Source organism: Schistocerca serialis, chromosome 8 (genome assembly GCF_023864345.2).
Source record: "Schistocerca serialis cubense isolate TAMUIC-IGC-003099 chromosome 8, iqSchSeri2.2, whole genome shotgun sequence".
Taxonomy (NCBI): domain Eukaryota; kingdom Metazoa; phylum Arthropoda; class Insecta; order Orthoptera; family Acrididae; genus Schistocerca; species Schistocerca serialis.
Window position 1 is genome coordinate 347923841 of NC_064645.1, and position 25237 is coordinate 347949077.

Genomic DNA, 25237 nt, shown 5'->3' on the forward strand with positions numbered 1-25237 from the left:
GGGGGATTCCAGATTGCCTGATGTATTTTAGGGAAACAATGGAAAACCTATATCTACATGACCATATGAGGACTTAAACTCCAGTCTTTCCAAATGCAAATCCATTGTCTTCACTGCTGCACCACCTCATTACAGTCCTCACCTTGCTTCAGAAGAGGTATTTGGTGTAGTGTCCTATTTTTTCACATTCAACTGAACAGAGGAGGGGGGGGTTTCTTCTGTGAACCCTGTGAATAGACACTCCATGATGAAATGGACCTCACAGTGAACAGATGCTATTATGAACCGTAAATAATGCTGAATTCAGATCCCATGTGTTAACAGGGTAGTCACAAAATTTTTTACTGTTTGAACCAAAGTTCTTAACTTTCACTGTAAGTAATGTCTCTTTGATGATGTCACAGCTCGCAGTTGATTCTGCAAATGTTCAGACTAGTCAGGGCTATGTCACCTCCTTAGATTTGGACTGAGAGCAATCATAAGTGGTTTTAAAAGACCTAATCATGATCTTTTCTTCTTCTGCTTTATAATCCAGCTGTACTTTATCTCTCACTACCTGAGAGGCTGCAAGATTTTCATAAGCCCATTAGCACTGGAACGTGCACAGAGCTCTCTGTCTGCCTATGATTGCAAGATGGTAGATCCCACTCCACCAGAGCACAGGTCTTCATACATGGCATGAATCCTTTGAAACAGATGTACCGGCTGCTCGGTGGATTACAATCAATGTGTAAGCCACCCCTTCCAGCACTGCATCTTTACTGTCAAACACAGCCAGTTGGCTGTGCCCATTCAGCCTTGCTGAGCATCCATTTTGGCAGCTTCCTTCTAGGGATTTGTTTATCTGTTAGTTATGTCCAGATCAAGATGCAATCATTTGAGGGCAAGTTGTCACTAAGCAGCATCAATGTGGACTGTAGAGTGTATCAAGAAACAGATGAAAAATAATGACTTACTTTTAGTGTTGCAAGATGTAATCTGCCCCATGTCAGAAGACTCTCTAAGTTATGCTCTCAACAGCTCTACCTCGGGGCAAGTTGTGGTGGAGCTGAATAGCATATCCTGTGCAACGTAGTTTCCATAAAGCAGCAGTGACTGAAAGAGCTGTGTACTGTTCAGAGCCTCACTGCCTACAGCTGCATTAGACATCGGTAAAGGGAACATATGGTCACCTATTGCAATGCTTGCACTTCTTCAGCAACTGCTTGTAACCTGGTTAAAAAGTTGAGGGGTTGACGTGCAAAGTGGTGTGCATTGTTGAAAAATATAGCCACACCAGCTTTAGCCCTCATGCCACTGAGTCAACCTTTTTGCAGATACCACAGTCTTTTAGCACAGGAGCATCAGTGTGTTTCCTGTAGACAAACAAAAAGGTTTAAATTCCACTACAGTATGATAACTAGTTTTTAGCAATGTTTCTTTCCATCAAACTGTTGTGCCTATGGTAGAGTGGATTTTTGTTGAGGGACTGAGAATAATCCTCAAATTCTATATGGTCATCATCAGAACCATGAGAGAAAACCAGTGTTGCTCAATCTGATTGCTTGGAACTGGTTTTTCTCAGTTTTTACTTTTTTGCAAACTTCTCCTTCTGTAGTCTACATGGGCATGATGTTGGCAACACTCCATTTACTTTTGCTGTGGTTTGGACCATGCCTAGCCAGCAATGTCTCTTTGGCAAGGTAGGAGGAGGGGGAATGGACGTATAAAGGAAATCACTGAGGATGCAACAAAAATGGTATACAAGAAGAATGGACGAGCCTGAACTACCAAATCAGCTTCAGAATATGGCAAGTTGAATAACTGTTTAATGCCAACTATTGCCCTCCATTTAAAATATTTAAGATTGACCTCAAAACATCCTGCCAGGAGCAGTTTCATGGCAGATTTTTAACACATTCAGAAAACAATTAACAAAATAAATTTCAGTGAGATGTCACTTGAAATGCTGAAACTTGGTTTATCTATTTATGTTTCGATCATAGTTTTAAATATTAGACTTTTTATTACTTAGTGTTTTCGTCGTTTTTCAAAAATAAAAATAAAATTGTACAAATGATTACTACCTACATTGAAGCTCTCACACATCGCTATAAAGATTTCCTTGTGGATCTGTCAGATGTTGGATGCACTTTACAGACATGTGATGTAAATTTTTCCTGAGTAGGTGGTCTCTACAGGGTAAGACTCAGATAAGCAGCAGTTTCTTGACAGTTGTTGCCTTGTGCTGCAAAAGAATTTCCTAACTCTACAAGAAATAGAGGGGACAAACTTTTGCCTTATTGCAAATTTGTTGTCTCTTCACACCATGGTTCATGGTGTGGGTTCCTGTAGTCATGTCCTAGTTCATGAACCATGGGCAACGTATGAGTGGCCAAGCAAGTGGTCCCGACAGTCGGGATACCAGTTACTTTGGAATAAGGCTGGGCATCTCGGACATATTCTGAGTCGTGGTCACCTTTGTGCTCATACGGCAAAGACTACAAAATCCACCGGTTAGTCCCTCAGCCGTTAGGGGTAAAACCCAATGGGACTCGGGGCAAGTAAGGCTAGCAACCTGCTTCCCTGGTACTTTAAATATGATGCTGGCAACAATCAGAGCAAAATGCCTCGGACCTTTGGAGGTGACGGAGTCCCACCTCTAACTGACAAACCAGGGACTCCAAAGATACGACTTGGCAAACAAATGGTAATGAGATGGGGAGCTATTAATATCAATGGGGGCTACTGTGGGAAGAAGGTAGAGCTGGCAGAGGCTGCAAGTAAGATGGGGCTGGACGTTTTAGCTGTTAGTGACATTTGGGTAAGGGGTGAGAAAGAAGAGGAAGTGGGAGAATACAAGGTCTACCTGTCAGGAGTCAAAGCAGGAATAGCACAATGGGGTGTAGGGCTTTAGATCAGGAAAGAAATGGAACCCAGCGTAGTTGCAATAAGGTATGTAAACGAACGACTGATGTGGATAGATTTGACAGTGTCTAGCAAGAAAATTAGGATTGTGTCAGTATATTCGCATTGTAAAGGGACAGATCAAGATAAGATGGATAGTTTTTATGAGGCACTCAGTGATGTAGTTGTTAGAGTAAAGGACAAAGACAGTGTCCTGCTCATGGGTGATTTTAATGCCAGGATTGGGAATTGAACAGAAGGGTATGAAAAGGTTATGGGTAAATTTGGAGAGGATATGGAGGCCAACAGGAACGGGAAACAACTCTTGGATTTCTGTGCCAGTATGGGCTTAGTAATCACAAACTCCTTTTTTAAACATAAGAACATTCACCGGTATACTTGGGAAGGCAGGGGAACAAGATCTGTCATTGACTATATAATAACAGATCAGGAATTCAGGAAGGCTGTGAGGGACACACGTGTATTCAGGGGATTCTTTGATGACACTGATCATTATTTAATCTGCAGTGAAATTGGGATTGTGAGGCCGAAAGTGCAGGAGGTCAGGTCCATTTGTAGGAGGATAAGAGTGGAGAAACTTCAGGATAAGGAAATCAGGCACAAGTATATAACAGCGATCTCAGAAAGGTACCAGTTAGTTGAATGTAGTCAATTACAGTCATTGGAAAAGGAATGGACAAGGTACAGGGACACAGTACTAGAAGTGGCTAAAGAATGTCTTGGAACAGTAGTGTGTAAAAGTAGGATGAAGCAAACAGCTTGGTGGAATGATACAGTCAAGGCAGCCTGTAAAAGGAAAAAAAAGGCGTATAAAAAATGGCTACAAACCAGAACCCAGGTGGACAGAGAAAGTTATGTTGAAGAAAGAAACAAAGCCAAACAGATAATTGCAGCATCCAAGAAGAAATCGTGGGAAGACTTTGGAAACAGGTTGGAGACTACGGGTCAAGCTGCTGGAAAACCATTCTGGAGTGTAATTAGCAGTCTTCGAAAGGGAGGTAAGAAGGAAATGACAAGTATTTTGGACAGGTCAGGAAAACTGCTGGTGAATCCTGTGGATGCCTTGGGCAGATGGAGGGAATATTTTGAAGAGTTGCTCAATGTAGGTGAAAATGCGATCAGTAAGGTTTCAGATTTCGAGGTAGAATGGGATAGGAATGATGATGGAAATAGGATCTCATTTGAGGAAGTGGAAAAAATGGTCAATAGATTGCAGTGCAATAAAGCAGCTGGGGTGGATGAAATTAAGTCGGAACTCATCAAATACAGTGGAATGTCAGGTCTTAAATGGCTACACAGGATAATTGAAATGGCCTGGGAGTCGGGACAGGTTCCACCAGACTGGACAAAAGCAGTAATCACACCAATCTTTAAACATGGAAACAGAAAAGATTGTAACAACTATAGAGGTATCTCTTTAATCAGCGTTGTGGGTAAAATCTTCTCAGGTATTGTTGAAAGGAAAGTGCAAGTATTAGTTGAGGACCAATTGGATGAAAATCAGTGTGGGTTTAGGCCTCTTAGAGGTTGTCAGGACCAGATCTTTAGCTTACGGCAAATGATGGAGAAGTGTTATGAGTGGAACAGGGAATTGTATCTATGCTTTATAGATCTAGAAAAGGCATATGACCGGGTTCCTAGGAGGAAGTTATTGTCTGTTCTACTAGATTATGGAATAGGAGGCAAACTTTTGCAAGCAATTAAAGGTCTTTACATGGATAGTCAGGCAGCAGTTAGAGTTGACGGTAAATTGAGTTCATGGTTCAGGGGTAAGACAAGGCTGCAACCTGTCTCCACCGTTGTTCATATTATTTATGGATCATATGTTGAAAACAATAGACTGGCTGGGTGAGATTAAGATATGTGAACACAAAATAAGCAGTCTTGCATATGCGGATGACTTAGTTGTGATGGCAGATTCGATTGAAAGTTTGCAAAGTAATATTTCAGAGCTAGATCAGAAATGTAAGGACTATGGTATGAAGATTAGCATCTCCAAAACGAAAGTAATGTCAGTGGGAAAGAAATATAAACGGATCGAGTGCCAAATAGGAGGAACAAAGTTAGAACAGGTGGACGGTTTCAAGTACTTAGGATGCATGTTCTCACAGGATGGCAACATAGTGAAAGAACTGGAAGCGAGGTGTAGCAAAGCTAATGCAGTGAGTGCTCAGCTACGATCTACTCTCTTCTGCAAGAAGGAAGTCAGTACCAAGACTAAGTTATCTGTGCACCGTTCAATCTTTCGACCAACTTTGTTGTATGGGAGCGAAAGCTGGGTGGATTCAGGTTACCTTATCAACAAGGTTGAGGTTACGGATATGAAAGTAGCTAGGATGATTGCAGGTACTAGTAGATGGGAATAATGGCAGGAGGGTGTCCACAATGAGGAAATCAAAGAAAAACTGGGAATGAACTGTATAGATGTAGCAGTCAGGGCGAACAGGCTTAGATGGTGGGGTCATGTTACACGCATGGGAGAAGCAAGGTTACCCAAGAGACTCATGGATTCAGCAGTAGAGGGTAGGAGGAGTCGGGGCAGACCGAGGAGAAGGTACCTGGATTCGGTTAAGAATGATTTTGAAGTAATAGGTTTAACATCAGAAGAGGCACCAATGTTAGCACTGAACAGGGGATCATGGAGGAACTGTATAAGGGGGGCTATGCTCCAGACTGAACGCTGAAAGGCATAATCAGTCTTAAATGATGATGATGATGATGATGACGATTCACAAAGTGCCAATACATAAGTAATGTCTAATCATAAAGAGAAAATAACAAATTTTCTATCATTTAAATTATTCTCTTGCAAAGACAATAAACACTTATTTGATGTGATTTACCCACTCTTATATTTCACTATGATTTCTATTACTGAAAATTATTATTTCAAAGTGGTTTAGTGCGCTAACAATAGGCCAGCAGGGATATGTATACATAGCAAGTGAAAATATCATGGGTTACAACACACTGTTACACTGTTGCTGTGAACTACAGATAGTACTAGATGGCAGTGCACAGATCCTTTCTTGGGTTATCAACAATCCTAACAGAAGGCACAAAGTGCAAGGGCAGGACAGAATTTTTACACACAGTGCAAACAAGAGTCTGGTGCCACCAGCCTGACTAACTGCTAACCTTCCACCCCCTTGACATTTTCAAGTTCCAACCAAAACATGTTAACATACCATACAAAGCTGAAATACATACATAAACTACAGATAATTTAGGAAGAATGTATAAGTTGATTCAAAAAAACTATTTGTACAGTATTCTGAGCACCATTTGTACATGAAAGCAGCCACACTGAAAGATGATTCATGAAGACATAAAATCAGCTGTATTGAAATGTGTCAAATAAAACATCACAATAATGATGTCTGGAAAAAAAACACTATTCAAACAAAGTGATTTTCTGCTGAATGAGGTAAGAAAATGATGAATAAAAGCCTGCTTAAGAGCAGGAGTTCATCATTAGAAGATTCATATCAGTTTCAAACACAATACTTGTATTTTTCATTGGTCACATTACATAAAAAGAAATTTCCTACAGGGCAATACCTGTAACACAAAGATAACTATTTCCTAAAAACCCAACGATGCTCATTGCATCTATAGTAATGAGCAGACCCTCTGCAAATATACCAAGGGTCACACTGAGACCTCCACAGACCAAAATTACCCCCTCAACCTTGTACAGAAACAGATCTCCCAAATCATGCTTCTTCAGTCACCTACCACCTCCCACATATCCACCATCCAGCCACAAAGGAGCACTCCCTTCGTGACTTAGTATGACCCAGGACCGAAGCAACTGAATTAGATTCTCTGCCAGGGTTTCGACTACCTATTGTCATGCTCTGAAATGAGAAATCTCGTATCTACTATCCTTCCCATCCCTCTGACAGTGGTATTCTGCCATCCTCTGTACCTACGTAACATCCTTATCCATCCCTAATCCATCCCTGCTACCAAAATCGTCTCTCTTGGCTCATATCCCTTCAACAGATCTAGATGCAAGACCTGTTCCATGCATTCTCCTACTATCACCTACACCAGTAAGGACACAGACATCTATTATCCCATCAAACACAGGGCTATCTGTGATAGTAGACACACTATCACCTACACCAGTAAGGACACAGTCATCTATTATCCCATCAAACGCAGGGCTATCTGTGATAGTAGACACATGATCTACAAACTCAGCTGCAACCTCTGTGCTGCTTTCTATGTGGGCATGACAACTAGTAAGCTGTCTGTTAGCATGAGTGGCCAAGAGACAGCTGCACCACTTAGTTGCTAAACATGCTGTCCAACACAATGTGCTTCACTTCAATTACTTCTTCACTGGCTGCACCACCTGGATCCTTCATATTGTTGTGACTCGCCGATCAAAGTGTCGCCGCGCAATTACGCGCGTCCTCTACGTGCGGCGCTGTCTGCCAGCCATGCAGCAGCTGCGCCACCTAAGTGGCCAGCCAGGCAGCGGCTGCTAGACTTGGACTCAGTGCTCATTCGAATGTTACTGTGTTCACATGTATCGCTTGTCAACTTGCTCTGTGACTTATATGTGTTGTGTCGTTTTGAAATATATGTGTTCAACTTGACGTTATAACAATTGGCGACGAGGATGGGATTTTTCCTTGTCACCGTTGACCCATAGGTTTCCATGGTTACTGTCGAGCAACTACTGCAAGGTCTCATTGAACAGCAAACGCTTCTAACATCGGCGATTCGCGATTTCGTCGCGGCGTCAAATGCGGGGCGTTTCTCATCGTTGGCTATACCTCCTTTTCCTCCTTACGACGAGACGGCAGAAGACTGGTCTTATTATGACAAACGTCTTCGACAGCACTTCTTGGCATTTCATGTCACAGATGAACAACCATGTAAGTCTCTGTTCCTTTCCTGGATTTCACCTCAAATGTATCGGTTGTTGTCGCAATTGGCTCCTTTGAAGGATCCTGCGTCTTTGTCCTTTGCTGAAATGTGCTCACTTCTGCCTGTCTATTTTCAAAAGCAAACGCATGTGGTAGCCTCTCGTGTTGCCTTTTATAGTTGTCAAAAACAGCCGCATCAATCCTACTGCGCTTGGGCTGCTGAACTTCACGGCCTCAGTCGAAAGTGTCAATTTGTTACTGACGTTCACAAAGAATCCTATGCCAATTCCATAGTACGGGATGCTATTATCCGGTCGGCGCCCGACAAAGAAGTTTGGCAACGTGCCCTTCAGTTGGCAAATCTGACTCTAGGTGAAGTCCTCTCCATCGCGCAGTCTTTCGAAATTTCTCGCGCCGCTGGGGCGCAAATAGAGGCGTGGGGTGACGTCGGGGAAATACAACCTCTGTGCGCTGTTGATGACACGTGCGGCACGTCCCCACCGGCCGACGTGGCCGCAGTGCACTCCCACGTGCAGCCTCGGCCTAACCGTAAACAACCCGCTAACAAACTGCAGCAAAACCCCCGGCAACTTCCGTCATGTCCACGATGTTTTACGAAACATTCACGCGAGGATTGTCCCCAACGTTGGGCTGTGTGTCACAATTGCAAAAAGAAAGGTCATGTGTCTTCCGTCTGCAAATCCGACCGCATACATGATGTTCATGAACATAACGCTGATTCTGATTCTGTGTTGTCTGTCAATTGCACTTCTTCCCTTTCAGGGAAGTTGTTCCTCACTGTCCAAATTCTTGGTCGAGATGTTCGCATGCAGGTGGATACCGGTTCTGCTGCCACTATAATTAATTCTCAGACGTATCTTCAGTGGGGTTCTCCACTCCTGTCATCTGTCACTCCACAATTACGGACGTACAATAAAAAGAAGATTTCTCTCTTGGGACAAATTAATGCTGAGGTATCTTATAAATCCGTCGTTCGCACTGTTCCCATATTTGTGGTCGACCAGAGTAACGCAGAGAATCTTTTTGGTTTCGATGCCTTTCGCGTTTTTGGGTTCTCCATAGATGACTCTGTCAATATCATCTCTGATGCTATTCCTTATGCTCAATTGGATTCCTTGTCGACGGCATTTTCGTCCCTTTTTTCTCCTGGGTTAGGCCGTGCAAACGACTTTGAAGCTCATATCACGCTCAAACCCACTGCTCGGCCTACGATTTTTCGGGCTCAGCCCATTCCTGTGGCCCTTCGTCTCACTACTTCAGGGGTCTTGCTTCCTGTCACTTCCAGTGAGTGGTCCTCGCCTGTCGTTGTCGTTGCTAAGTCAAATGGTGATATTCGTCTCTGTGGCGATTTCAAAGCCACTGTCAATGCTCAATGCCTCATCGACACTTACCCTATGCCCCGACCTGAAGAACTGTTCACTAAACTTGCTGGAGGCCAGTATTTTTCTAAACTTGACCTGGCAGAAGCTTATCATCAACTTCCTCTCGAAACTGCTTCCCGGCAGTTTCTGGTCCTTAACACGCCTTTCGGCCTCTATCAATACCAACACTTGCCATTCGGGGATGCTAGCGCCCCTGCACTCTTTCAGCGATTCTTGGAACAATTATTGCTCCCTGTCCCTGGGTGTATCAATTACATGGACGACATTGTTGTCACTAGCTCCACCACTGAAGAACATCTTAAAAATCTCCGCACACTTTTTCATGTCTTACAGACTGCCGGTCTTAAGTGTAATCTTCAGAAATCACAATTTTTTCAGGCATCTATCACGTACTTGGGGTTTCTACTCTCTTGGGATGGTATTCGTCCACTTCAGCAAACTGTCGCTGCGATCGATGCCCTTCCTCGCCCTACATCTGTTAAGGAACTGCATGCCTTCTTGGGGAAAATAGCACACTATCAAAAGTTTTTACCGTCTGCGGCTTTGGTGGCTCAGCCGTTGCATCGCCTGTTGCATAAAAACGTGCCTCTTCATTGGTCCGCATCATGCGATGCGGCTTTCCAGAAATTGAAGACTGTGCTGAAATAGGCCCGGTGCCTGGCTACTTATCGACATGGCCAACATCTTGTTCTTGCCACGGACGCCTCTCAATACGGGGTCGGTGCAGTCCTTGCGCACCGTTTTTCTGACGGTTCAGAACAACTCATTACTTATGCCTCCAAAACGCTCACGGATGCCCTACAAAAGTATTCTCAAATTGAAAAAGAAGCTTTGGCCATTATATATGCTCTTCCTAAGTTTGGTGTTTTTCTCTATGGCTCCAAATTTCATCTAGTTACGGATCACAAACCACTTGTTTCCTTATTTCATCCATCAACGCCACTTCCCGACAAGGCTGCACACCGCCTCCAGCGTTGGGCTCTTTACTTGTCTCGTTTCAATTATGAGATTCATTTCCGGCCAACGGCTCAACATGCAAATGCTGATGCTCTGTCTCGCCTTCCCATGGGTCCTGATCTAGTATTCGATAGGGACGAACTTTCGTGTTTCCACTTGGATGTTGCCGAGCAGTGGGTTGTGGACGGGTTCCCCATCACCGGGGACCGGCTGGCGGCTGCTACGGGTTCTGACCCTAGCCTCTCCCAGGTTTTACACTGTACTCAGAAGGGTTGGCCAGATCGCCCGTCCGCTAAGACTTCTGATCCGTTGCGGAACTACTACGGCTAGGGATAGTGTTATCCTCCTTTCCACCGACAATACCTCGCCGCGTATTGTGGTACCTGTGTCTTTGTGTGCTTCGGTCTTGCGCCTCCTTCACCAAGGGCACTGGGGTGTGTCTCGCACAAAATCTCTGGCGTGCCGTCATGTGTACTGGCCTGGTATCGACTCTGAAATAGCACACATGGTCACTGCCTGCGGCCCTTGTGCGTCCAGGCCGCCGCCCCAAAGTCATCTTTGTCACCGTGGCCTTCGCCTGAGAAGCCCTGGGAGCGCATTCATGCTGACTTCGCGGGACCCTTTTTAGGTACTTATTGGCTCCTCGTCATTGACGCCTACTCTAACTTTCCTTTTATTGTCCGTTGCACGTCGCCTACCACCGCGGCAACCACAAGTGCTCTCGCCCGCATTTTTTCTTTGGAAGGCCTCCCCTCTACTCTTGTTACTGATAATGGTCCGCCATTTGCCTCTTCCGAATTTGTGGATTTTTGTGCTTGTCACGGCGTTATGCATGTCATGCCCACGTCGTTCCATCCACAATCACATGGTGAGACTGAACGATTGGTCCGCACATTTAAGGCTCAGATGCGGAAACTTCTGACTTCTTCTGCTGCTGATGATGCGCTTCTCCAGTTTCTGGCGTCTTACCGTTTCACTGCCACGGGCGACCACAGCCCGGCTGAGCTCTTACATGGCCGACAGCCCCGCACGCTACTTCATCTTCTGCGGTCTTCCACCTCACGGCCGCGGGTGCCTTCACTTGGCCGGTTCACCGTTGACGACCTCGTCTGGGTCCGGGGACATGGCAGGTGGCCAAAATGGAGTCCGGGCCGCATCTTACGACACCGTGGCCGATGCCTGTATGAAATCCAGACGGACACGGGTGTAGCAGTGCGTCATTCGGACCAGCTTCGGCCTCGTGTGCCGACAACGCCTGTTCCGAATGCCGCTACACCAGCTTCAGCTCTACCTGACGCTCGGGATCTTGGCATCTCTCAATACTCACAACGCAGCCCTCTTACCGTCATCGCAGTGCCAGCACAAGAACGGACACCACCAGGAGACGTGCCCATGCAGGAACCAGATGACCATCCTCTGTCGGAGCCAATCTATTGGCCTCCTCCTCCTACAGACGGCGACACGTCGCCCATGTCTCCTGTTATATCAACTGGACTTGCCGCAACGGTCAGATTGGTGCACAGGGCCCCAGCAGATTCGACTCCTATGTCTCCTGTCATCTCGACCCATTATCATCGGGGACACTTCCGTCCATACGGGAAGCCTCCTCCTCAAGACTTTACCGCCAGTCAAACAACGCCTATGGATGTTAGCCATCTCCAGGCCACCTCCATCAAGACCAGTGCAACAATTTCAAAAAGGGGAAAAGTGTTGTGACTCACCGATCATTCAAAGTGCCGCCGCGCAATTACGCGCGTCCTCTACGTGCGGCGCTGTCTGCCAGCCATGCAGCAGCCGCGCCACCTAAGCGGCCAGCCAGGCAGCGGTCACTAGACTTGGACTCAGTGCTCATTCGAATGTTACTGTGTTCACATGTATTGCTTGTCAACTTGCTCTGCGACTTATATGTGTTGTGTCGTTTTGAAATATGTGTGTTCAACTTGACGTTATAACACATATCAACACCATTTTTTTCTGAATAAGGCAGATGGGAACTCTCTCAGCAACACATGCACGTTCCCATAATCCCTCCCTATGCCCCTGGCCTCAACCTTCACTAGTCTCTGCCCTCCCCCTATCTACTCCCTCCCTGCTCCCACTCCAGAATTGCATAGCCTTCTATTCTGCCAATGTGCCCACCAGTCTTTTTCCTCTTCTTTACTTCTCTCCTTCTCTGCCCCTTCCCACCCTTCCCCCCCCCCCCCTCAAAAAAAAAACACGTCTCAGACACACACACACACACACACACAAACCTCCCGATTGCACCAAGTAACCCTACCCTGTCCCCACCACATCACTGCACATTTTCACAAGCAACACAACACCTTGCTCTACCCTTACCCCTATCTTCCTATCCATGCCTCCTGCCCACCATTAACTCCTATTTACCCCATCCACCCACACCAGACTGCTTCTCCCATCAGGGTCTGTTGGAGTCTGCAGTCAGACCGCAGGGGCCAGAGACTCGGCTCTTGTGTGTGTGTGTGTGTGTGTGTGTGTGTGTGTGTTTCTCTATATTTTTACATAATATATAATATTTTCTATATCATTAATGCAGAATGATGAAACCTACATTTAAATTTGTATTTGGCAAGAGGCCACATGCACAATGGGTCATAGTGCACCAGCACCCTTAGAGCATCTTCATATTTTCTTGTCAATGGTGTACAGGTATCTTGTCAATGGTGTTCAGGTAGGACAACAGTTTATAGGGTTTTTACCCTTATGGTTATTACATGACAATTATATGGATGACAGCAGCATTATTTCTTGACATCTCCCAATACCATAGGTAGAAACATTACATGAAACTCAAAGTCAACAGAAACATTATCATAACAGAGCTACAAAATGTATTGCCACCATGATTATTAGCAACAACACGTCTGGACAGCTCTGCATGTTAAAAGCACTGCCTCCAGGAAATGTCGGAGCTCTGGCACTAGACTGAATCTGCCTGGCAGATTAACGATGGTGGATGGTGTGCCAGGTAACTTGATAGCTGGTTTCCCACATCCCGTTAGGTGAATATCGAGTGGGACCCAATTCCTAACTCAGTTACATGATTCGCAAACATTTTCACTCGCTTTCACATAAATCACAATTACACACAAACAATTATCCCCAGGGGAGGAGGGGAGTGTAACAGGGTGCGACAGGAAGGGCATCTGCAAAACCCTAAACTAACCACACAAAATCTGTTAATACCAATGCCAACCCTGAACTGTGAAGGACACAAGAACACGAAAAAGAAGCGGCTTAACAACAGCCTTTAAGATAATATCAAAGAAATAATGTATATGTTTATCAGGAAAGTGGAGTACACATCAACTGTGGACAAAAATGTGTGCTTATTTCAGAACCTATCTGGAGCCTACACACAAACCCATAGCTCTAAAGTAATGTATATTACCCACCAACACAGTTCAACGCAAATTTAAAATGGATCCTTGTACAGATTTTGATAAACACTCCTTCTGTTCAGTAACCAGATCTTCCTCTTAATGAATGTAGGAAATAAAACGAATCAATGAGCTTTATGTATTCAAACAGTGACAGATGAAGATCTACACACCAAGTGGCAGCAGATGCAAGTATGTGGGAAGTCAGAGACTTGCTAGCTTTTGAAACCAGAGGCTGTTTTTAGTAAAAGGAAGTTGGGTGCCAGTCTGCAGCAAATATACAGTCCAAATAAAGGCTGAAATATTGAATAATGAGAACACAAACCCTACTCACCCACATATTTTATGACCTGCACTGCTAACAGTGTTAATCTTGGTGGTGCTGGGATTTCAAGACAATGTGAGTTCCAACTTTGTGAAATAAAAAGATTAACATTAACAGAGATTTTCATTTGTGCTTGGAACAACACAACAATACACATAATAAAAAAAATATTTTAGTGCTTTCCTCTTTCATAAAGAAAGAACTGTAGTCGAATTAAGTCGGGTGATGCTGAGGGAATTAGATTAGGAAATGAGAGACTTAAAGTAGTAAAGGAGTTTTGCTATTTGGGGAGCAAAATAACTGATGATGGTCGAAGTAGAGAGGATATAAAATGTAGACTGGCAATGGCAAGGAAAGCGTTTCTGAAGAAGAGAAATTTGTCAACATCGAGTATAGATTTAAGTGTCAGGAAGTCATTTCTGAAAGTATTTGTATGGAGTGTAGCCATGTATGGAAGTGAAACATGGACGATAAATAGTTTGGACAAGAAGAGAATAGAAGCTCTCGAAATGTGGTGCTACAGAAGAATGCTGAAGATTAGATGGGTAGACCACATAACTAATGAGGAAGTATTGAATAGGGTTGGGGAGAAGACAAGTTTGTGGCACAACTTGACCAGAAGAAGGGATCGGTTGGTAGGACATGTTCTGAGGCATCAAGGGATCACCAATTTAGTATTGGAGGGCAGCATGGAGGGTAAAAATCGTAGAGGGAGACCAAGAGATGACTACACTAAGCAGATTCAGAAGGATGTAGGTTGCAGTAGGTACTGGGAGATGAAGAGGCTTGCACAGGATAGAGTAGCATGGAGAGCTGCATCAAACCAGTCTCAGGACTGAAGACCACAACAACAACAACAAAGAAAGAACTAATTTCTATAGGCATTCAGATGCAATGTATATCCCATTTCCCCAATACTGAGTACTAGGTTTCTGTGAGAGACATCCCAGTGTCATTGTCCATGACCTTCATAAAAAAAATGTAGTCTTGAAGTTACACCTCAAATGAATGGTTCTTCACTATCATTCATGGCTTATTTTAATTGTCTCTTTACTTTCAACAATATATTTATCGTAACATTAACAGTAAAGTTGTTGTTGTATTTGAAATTCAGCATGGAAGAGGAAGAAGAAGATGACTTTTGCAGATATATTGCAGGAACTGAACCGGAAGACTCTTTAAGGACAGACGTGAACTATCTCGAGAAATTCTATAAACAAAGTTCAAGAAATGGCTTTAAATGATTACCCTAGGATTATGCTACAACCCCTTATGCATCACTCACATAGAGACTGTGAAGATAAGATTAGAATAACTACTGCACACACAGAGGCATTCAAACAATCATTCTTCTTGTGCTTCATAGATGAATGGAACAGGAAAAAAACCCTAAAAGCTGGTACAATGGGATGTACCCTCTTCCATACACCCTCACAGTGGTTCACAGAGTACAGAAGCAGATGTAGAAGATGCTGAATTTATGGTATTTTCAATAGCATGGTCAAGACTTCCCTTACTACATATGAAAACACACATCTGTTTTCAGGCAAAATGTTGGTACTGTCACTAAAACCTATAAAGATATATGCACTACACAAGCTTTTAGGACTAATAGTTCCTTCTTCGGAAATGAGAGAGGGATAGACTGGTGAAGGTTAAAACAGAATGCCAAGTGACCCAACCTCACAATGAGAGGGACCCATCTTTTTAACCTACCCGAATCCATCTTTATCTCCATCCTGAAGAAGGAATTATTAATTCAGAAAGCAAGGATAATGTATATACTTTTATATTTCTACCAACAGTATTTAAATTTCTCCTGAAAATACTGGCCAGAAACTCTGTCTCATAATGTTATAGCTCACTTGAGTGTCTTGTTGGTCCACTCAGAGTTCGTCGACTTCCTCTTTCCTAACACTAGAAATCCTGGAATTTCACAAACTTTTAAATGTGTGTTATATAGTTGCTATTATGAACAAGTATAGTGGGCAGGTCCCCAGGCAAGGTGAGAAAAAATGGTACTTTTTACCATCTGCATTACAGAAGGTGGTACTCTCTAGTTTTAAGTTTTGATGTCAGGAAAGCTGTTAGGTGTGTGGTTTGTAAAATGTTGTTGCCTGGGCTGGTACATTATGGATCTGAATGACAAGTTTACCATCCTTATGCCAAAAGAGGAGAAACCTGAAATGCCGAGCACCGTGTGTCTTTCTTTCTTTCTTCCTTTGTAAAGTATGGTGCAGTGGTGGAGTATGTCAACTGACAAAGTTATGGAGAGCTTATGAAAAATTCTCAGAGTGGTTCCTTCCTGAACTAGCAATGGTTTTATGTAGCACTGTCCAGATGACAACTCATGGCAATCCATTCAGTGGGGAAACTAGTTTGAAAATTATAGACTAATAATCTGTAATATGGTTACCTGACTCCTTACTTTTGTTATAGCTCCTCCGTGTGCTTTTTTGCTTATGAGACAACGTGAATGTTCAGCTATTGATTGGTTTTCATTTTGTATGAAACATGTACAGAATTTATCAAGTGTAGGGGCACATAGATGAAACTGGAATGGTAGTGAAAAATGGAAAAGTAAATATGAGAAGGGCACAAAATTGTGGGTAACTATTTGTGTGGAGCTTTTGTTTCTGGAGGAAGGGGGTGGGTGATATTTTTGAGGTTGTTTTTAGTGTAACTGGGGGGAAGAACAAAGAGGATGCTTGTGATGTTAATAGAAAGGTACATTAAGGAGTATTTAGACCATTTCAGATTATTTTACCATATGGGGATTTGGAGAGATGGGCAATTAATCCCTTAATGAGATTTTCACTCTGCAGCGGAGTGTGCACTGATATGAAACTTCCTGGCAGATTAAAACTGTGTGTCGGACTGAGACTCGAAGTCGGGAACTTTGCCTTTCGCAGGCAAGTGCTCTACCATCTGAGCTACCCAAGCACGACTCACGCCCCATCCTCACAGCTTTACTTCTGCCACTACCATGTCTCCTACTTTCCAAACTACACAGAAGTTCTGCAAATCTTGCAGAACCAGCACTCCTGGAAGAAAGGATATTGCCGAGACATGGCTTAGCCACAGCCTGGGGGATGTTTCCAGAATGAGATTTTCACTATTTGACTGCAAGTCAAAAACTTGAATTTAAAAGTATTGAGACAGGGGCCTGTATTAATACAACAAAGATTAGACAGGGGCCTGTATTAATACAACAAAGATGTATTGGAATGGCATTGAATCTATTTTGGGCATGGGTAAAAGGTGCTCTTCTATCTTGCAGAATTGCTGTTGGCTAAAGTGGGGTGGGTTGCTTGTGGAGGGAAAGGGGGTGGGCAGCATTTTATGATTGTCATGTTTCATTTCAAAACGAATGTTTTAACTTTTCTAACTTAATATTGGTTTGCTTATTGTAGGGAAATGTGCATTGGTTGGGACGAGAGGGGGATGTTTGTGGGAGTGGGATCTTGGGGGAGTATATGGAATAAGTATTTTATATAGTCCTATCTTATTCAGTGTTGTTTGATTTGTATGCTGAATGGTGTATTTTCTCACTAGTCTTTTTCTTTTTAGTTTGACATATTTTGTAGGTTTATTGTTAAAATGTGTTTCTCAATATTCGGTTTTAATTATGGATGTAATGGTATGTGTTTAGTGGGTGTCACAAAATTCGTTTTGGCTGTATGGGTAAATTGAAATTAATGGTACTAGATGAATGTTCATATTAACCTCCTCTTCCTCCTCCTCCTTCTTCATGAATATTGTTTATTTCTCATTTGCAAGTATCAGAGAGTTCATTTTAGCTACACAGGTAATGTGCAAAAAACACTAACACCCATATGTTATAAATATCTTGTTATGTTTTGGATACTGATGTCCTAGAGTTCATTTTAGCTCTATTGGTGAAGTGAATTTATCAATACCACAACTGTGGCATTTTTTTTTTTTCATTCCTGTATATGCCAGGTAATAAACCAGCTATTCTGTGTTATTTGGATAACTCATGTAACACGAGAGTAATGGATTTTTAATAAATTTTTGAATTTGTTTCATATCTGAGGGGAGAGGATGGAAGATGTATATCAAGTTTTGTCCATGCCAAAAGTTCCCAAGGTGCCTCAACAGTTACATACTGCCCTGCACTCCCGCATACTCACACATTCACATACTTGTGAGAGTAAAATTAAACTCTTGACATTGGGGCACAACTGGATCTATTTCCAACAAGAATAATGGCTAATAAAGTCAAACAAGTGCAACACATGCTGGCTCAAAATCAAATGACTTTATCTGAAAATGATATAGGAGGAATAGAGGATTGGCAAGAACAGTATTAATGCCATCACTCACAGGGATATGGGCAAGTGGTAGATCTGTTCCTGATTTGTACTACATAGACTTACTGACAGACAGAAGGCAAACAGATGGAAACTGATGATGATGCCATTGACATGTTCAGCCAAAAATCAATCTTATCATCAAATCATCTAACGGAATTACATCAGATGCGCCATTTAGATCTAAAACAGAGAAGGTAACCATCATGTCCACAGCACACAGCTCTCTACATCAAATGTATGTCAGATGCTTACAAGGCTGTGTTCCAATCGAATAAAAATGAAATCATCAATTTCTAAAAATGCTGATAACACAGATTGTGGCAACCAAAGCTTACTTTGAAAGAAAATGTTATTTTGCTTGTACTTTCTGCTTTCTTTATTTTATAATACCAATAATGAAACCTTTTAGGTGCACTTTGGATACTAGAAAAGACAGTAAGTCACCACTAAGGCATGAACAATATCTTGGGAGCTATAAGAAGCAGAACTCCAAATATGTATTAAAACTTATGATATCATATTCACAAGCATAACAAAACTAGGCAAACTCTAACAGAACCCTCATTATTTGATGCAAAGCACTTTTTTTCTTTTTTTAATTTGAAAACTTGATCTGAATGTCACAATATATATGGCTGATGGTAAACAGCTATTATTTTGACAAAAATAAGGCTTTTATGAATAAAAGTAGTTACATCACTCAAGACTAAGAAGGAAATATACCAAATAACCCATTTGGAGTACACTTCTAAGCAAACAGGATCTTACAGGGAAGACGTGACAAAAGGGTTGACAGAAACAAAAATTACTGAAAAAGTGCTAAAAAATGATTTAATGAGATATGCAAAATATTCAAACAAAACAGAAAAGGTGATATATAAAGAAGTGCCTTGAGTACAGGAACAGAAATGCGGATATTAAACTGCAAGCCACTCACAATCTTGGTTGTGGTGCCAGACTGATCTGTATAATTGTGTAGGCTTCCACGGCCAGTCAATCGACATAAAAGTTTACTGGGTTTGCTACCGCGTCATAATGTAAAAACTACTGCTGCTGGAGAAAAACCAATGTTTCGGCCACGATTGCAGTGGCCTTCTGCATTAGACCCAAAAGAAGGCCACTGCAATCGTGGCCGAAATGTTGGTTTTTCTCCAGCAGCAGTAGTTTTTACATTATGACGCAGTACCAAACCCAGAAAACTTTTATGTCAACAGACTGATCTTTAGTTTAGCCTGACATCAAGGTTTGGTTCACAGGTGACAGTTTATAGGGAGTAGGGAAAGCCAACAAATGTAAATAAGAAATGAATATTGTCTTCACAGATTGATTTGTAGTTTTAGTTTTGAGTTCTGTGATAACTATATTTCCTGCAAATTTCATTGTAATTAGCTAAAACAGTGAGTATAACTCATAAAAGCTTTATTACACAATAGACAAATCTCTCTCAAGTAATTTGGAGCATATTACATACATGTACCACACAGCAACTATGAAAAAATCAAGAGGAAGGAGGTATGTACTTTGTTACGTAACAATAGCACAGTGAAAAACACTCAAATAATTTCATATCATGATGCTTACATTTTAAAACTCTATGGTTTGGTGTCAATAAAAAACTTATAAGTTGGAAGCAATTACTGACTTAACTAGTAAATATTATAATTGGAGTAGAGTTAAAGGCTTACTGAATCTAATTAACATCATTTTTGAAGATATTTTCTGGCAGACTAAATATTACATGATATCAGTCCCAGTAATAAATAAAATATAGAGCATCAACTACTCCAAGCCAAAATAACTGTTTCTGGTCTTTTCAGAGACAAAGTTACTCATAAAACAGTATGGGAAATAGTTACTTAAATGATGATGATGAAATGGCAGAAAATTTTACAACTTGTTCAAGGCTGCCCTATATTTTATGACAGTGGCAATGGCATGTTTTGTGACTTGGATATTTTAAAAATTAAGTTATGCAAAATAAATAAAATCTCAAACGAGAAAATCAGTCTAAGGAACAATTTGGGTCAGGGACTTAACACGACTGCAAATAATACAGTATATGCAGTCGGTGCTTTGATAATAGAAACGTATCCCAGTGTTAATTATTGACTTACTTTTGTCAGCACAGTGGCATCTAATCTCAAATTTACTTCCATTAATCAGTGACATTACAGATGTGCAAATTATAGATCATCTACACATAGGCTTAGTGTGTGAAACTGAAAGGCGACAATGACGTGAAAAGTTGAGCTAAGGGCTATGCAAATTCTATTGCTTAATATTCACAGCACCACCATCACCACCACCCCTCACCCCTACAGCTGCTGCAAAACAGAGTGAGGTTCTAGGCACATCAGCATGGAGGTTCTCTATCTGCTCCCACATCAACATTGACTCTCCTACCATCCCCCCCCCCCCTCTCTCTCTCTCTCTCTCTCTAGGTTTAGCTGTGTGGATGGGATGAATGAGGCATTAGCCCCTACTAAAGGAAAAAAAATTAACTAATTTTGGGGGGGGGGGGGGCGCATGGAGATACAGATGTGAAAGAGAGGAGGATGTCATTGAGAACACACACACAAAAAGTACAAACATGGTGCAGATAAGATTACACTACCCAAGGCAGCTGCCAATAATTCTTCTAGGGAACATCTCCTGTCCATTTTCCACACTTGACTTCAAAATGTGGTACAACTGTCTATGAAACTTGGAAAGTTTCAATGTACCTAGGAAATCTTAGCTATAGTATAACTTGGTGACTTATCAATCTATTTAATGTAATTTACATTTTTTAATATTCCTGTAGGCCTATATGTTTCACATTTATGAAAGTTTTGTTTTAAAATTAACACACAGAAGACTTACGCATGCTTGGAGAAAATATATCACCACTGAACAGCACTAATGGATTAAGATGGCTGAAAGATTTAATTGCAGTACAGAATCTTGCTGCTCCTCCCACTGGTTCCGTTGCTCTGGACTCGATGTTATATACATCATTATAATGCAAAATCGTAATGGGAGAAGTAGCCATAGCTCCACCTGACAAGGTAGTGAGTGTTCTCCGACCTGCCTGGCGTACCTCTAGAGACGCCTACATTGGAGAAATATAATTAGTTATTAGTTACGATTGTGAAGTGATGTTGCTACACTTTCTAACATAACGTGTGTCTACATACAATATGAAATGTGGAACAACAAGATTTCAAAATACTTTTAGTAACAATAATTGCTAACCAAATTAAATGTGTATGTACGTTTACAGCTATTTTGTGCGAAACTGCGCACGAAAACTGCAGTGATGGCCAGCAATTTAAAATGTAATGCATTAAATAGTGGTGCAACTGTCGTAACATATTTTCTACTTATATCAACAAATATTAAGCGAATAAGGCAATAGCTGTGATGTGTGTGCGCTTAACTTAAGTGCAACTAAGTTCTTAATTGTTGGCGCTCTTAAAGCAGGTGTTGGAAACAGTGGCAAGAGAAAACTGTACAAAATGATGTGGTGCAGGCGAATTTTACTTTCATGCCTGGTATCTGACAACAATCGTCATGCAAAGTAGAAATTCTGATTTTTCTATGAAAACACGTTAACCTGTTTCAGCCATCCAACAACACTTCTCACACCCGACGAAACCTCTCCAGGTACATCAAATGAGGAAGACTCAACCAAATTACTCCACTTTGACCTCAATGCTGCCTGAGCAGCAAAGCCTGCCATTCTGAGGTGCAGCTTCCAAATTTTTAATGATAAACTACAAAAAAGATTAAATTTTCAAAGAATACATCTGAATTACTACGAACAGGACAAGATCTGAACTTTAGCACAAACATTAACTTAGTATGACAGGAATCGCTCTATAAGGTATATGCCAATCTTTATTTCTCCTTGAGTTCATATGCAGTTTTTCTACACTCTGGAAAACATGGGAGATGTGATGTTTTACGACTCCATGCGAAAAAAATCTTACATTTAATGCTGAATTGATAATTATCTTTATTTTGGATGCGAGAGTTCTGTTAGACGCAAACTGACAACCAACTATCCCTTGACAATTCGTAATATACACTCTCCCATAAACGTAAGTACTAAATTGTTTGAAATTCAACAGCACTGTCAAATTCTTGTTGGCCAACATTACAACATAGAATTCCCCACAGATACTAATGAGCACCTAGGAAATTTGAAACACAAATATTACTTACGCGTAGCTTAACTATGGACAGATCGACTACGTCATACAGATAACGCTACCGTATCCGTTTAAGTATTCGTCGACAGTGTATATGAATCAATTCGGGTCAGGGAACTTTTATTTAACAATTACTCTCTTCACAAACGCGCCAATGACTTTAGCCTATTCACAAATAAGTGCAGCGACAATTTTTCGAACCTGTTACGAATCTGTACATCTTCATGATATAGTTATTTACTTAGCATTTGGCTGTTATCACTTCACACAAGAAAACATTTAGCAACTATTTTTATTGTTATCAACGCGAAACAAAGAAAGTGAAATTTCGGGGGAAGGTAAAAACAAGAAGAGGGTTTTTGCATGCTTTTGTGAAAGGTAACATAAATGAGGGACGCAAATTCTATATTGCAGTTGGCAAGCTGTGATAACCTGATGAAACAGTCTTGTTGCATATGGAATAATCATTATCTACGATTATAAGCTAAGATTATCTGCTGAAGCCTGAAGGATGTTACTCCTTCTTCCTTTTTTATTCTTGTAAGAAGGCGAACGCCAATAACTGCACCGAAAATACTGGACGCTCAGAGACGAGTGTCATAAATCGCTTATTACTACGACATTTACACTCTTGATCGAACAGTACGTGAGCTATGTCTCAAATCGTTTCTTCCTTCTTACTGCCATTCACTGTACTGAAAACAGAAGTAGTGATCAGTCAAACTGACAAAAAAAATGAGCGTATGGCATTGTTGGCCGGGAGGCCCCATCCAGGGAAGTTCGACCGCCGATTGCAAGTCTTATTTCAATCAACGCCTCGCTGGGTGACTTGCGTGCCAGTGATGAGAATGAAATGATTATGAGGATAACACAACACCCTGTCCACAAGCGGAAAAAATCTCCAACCTGGCCAGGAATCGAACCTGGGCCTACTACATGGTAGGCAAGCACGTTACCACCCAGCCAAGCAGACGGGCATGTAATAATAATAATAATAATAATAAGATTTTAATTATTGTAGGTCATTACATCAGTCGATAATCCAAATAGGTAGTAAATTAGTTAATTCAATATATACAAAATACAACATGTTAGGCAGATAAATTACATTATTATATTAAAATTAATGTATTATATCCTCTCGCAGAATGGTTGGGCAACTAACCAATCAGTCTTTGTTTGAATTGAAGCTCATTACAGGCTTGATCCTTTGGTCAGTGAACAGAGGTTGGCAGTGTATTTCAGTAATTATCATAATGGTAACGAAAGGAATTAGAGTTGTCCTACAACATAACTTCACATGATATACACTGAGGTGACAAAAGTCATGGCACACCTCCTAATATCGTGTCACACCGCCTTTAATCTGGCGTCGTGCAGCAATTCGACATGGTATGGGGTCAACAAATCGTTGGAAGTCCCCTGCAGATATATTGAACCACGATGCCTCTATAGCCATCTTTAATTGCGAAATTATTGCTGGTGCAGGATATTGTGCACGAACTGATCTAAAGATTATGTCCAATCAATGTTCGATGGGATTCATGCCGGGCGATCTGGATGGCCAAACCATTCATTCGACTGTCAAGAATGTACATCAGATCAATCGCGAACAACTGAGGTCTGCTGATATGGAGCACTGTCATCCATAAAAATTCCATCGTTGTCTGGGAACGTCACCATGAACAGTTGGACACGATCTCAAAGTAGTCAATAATAAGTTCAGGTGGACCAGAGGACGCAGTAAAATGGCTCTGAGCACTATGGGACTAAACATCTGTGGTCATCAGTCCCCTAGAACTTAGAACTACTTAAACCTAACTAACCTAAGGACATCACACACATCCATGCCCGAGGCAGGATTCGAACCTGCGACCGTAGCAGTCGCGCGGTTCCGGACTGAGCGCCTAGAACCGCTAGACCACCGCGGCCGGCAGAGGACGCAGTACATTCCATGTAAACACAGCTCACAATGTTATGGAGCAACCACCAGCTTGCCCAGTGCCTTGTTGAAAACTTGGGTCCATGACTTTTTTGGGTCTGATTATGGAGCAACCACGAGAGTGCACTGTGTCTTGTTGACAACTTGGATCTGTGGCTTCTTGGGGTCTCCATCACACTTGAACCCAAACATCAGCTCTTACCAACTTAAACTGGGATTCGTCTGACCAGGCCACGGTTTTCCAGTTGTCTAGGGACCAATTGATTTGGCTACAAGCCCAGGAGAGACACTGCAGGCGATGGCGTGCTAGCAGCAATGGCAATCGAGTAGGTCGTCTGTTGCCACATCCCAATAACGTTAAATTTCTCCACAATGTCCCACATTGATTTCTGTGGTTATTTTACGCAACGTTACTCGTCTGTTAGCACTAACAACTCCATGCAAACGCCACTAGTCTTGGTCGTTATGTGATGGCCATTGGTGACTGCTTTGTCCATGGTGAGAGGAAATGCTTAAAATTTGGTATTCTCGGCATACTTTTGACACTGCAGATCTCAGAATATTCAATTTCCTAAAGATTTCCAAAATGGAGTGTCCCATGCTTCTAGCTCCAACTACCATTCCGCACTCATGGTCTGTTAATTCCCGTTGGCCAGACATAATCAGGATGGAAAACTATTCATGTGAATCTCCTCAGTACAAATCACAGCTCTGCCAATGCCAATGTACTTACCTTGTGTACGCAATACTATCGCCATCTGTATATATGCATATCACTACCCAATGACTTTTCTCACCTCAGTGCTATGCTCTGAAATAGCGAAAAACGCGATGATATAATATAGATATCGGATGCACAATTCCTGAAGCACCTTTACAAATAAATCAG

General features: G+C 42.0%; 1 protein-coding gene across 3 annotated transcripts in view; it reads right to left on the reverse strand.

Moving 5' to 3' along the window:
- LOC126416728 (mannosylglucosyl-3-phosphoglycerate phosphatase) overlaps nt 1–22438 on the reverse strand; it is a 220328-nt gene extending 197890 nt beyond the window's left edge. Inside the window, exons 1-3 of one of the 3 annotated variants that reach the window (XM_050084548.1) lie at nt 22185–22316; nt 21809–21968; nt 21076–21304 (exon numbers count right to left, since the gene is read on the reverse strand). In XM_050084548.1, the coding sequence (XP_049940505.1) occupies nt 21076–21304; nt 21809–21934 (355 nt within the window). In that variant the 5' untranslated portion in view covers nt 21935–21968; nt 22185–22316. Of the gene's footprint in view, nt 1–21075; nt 21305–21808; nt 21969–22184; nt 22364–22419 lie in introns of those variants that run through there. The other 2 variants (XM_050084547.1, XM_050084549.1) reach the window with 2 other exon arrangements.
- Nucleotides 22439–25237: the final 2799 nt, after the last annotated feature.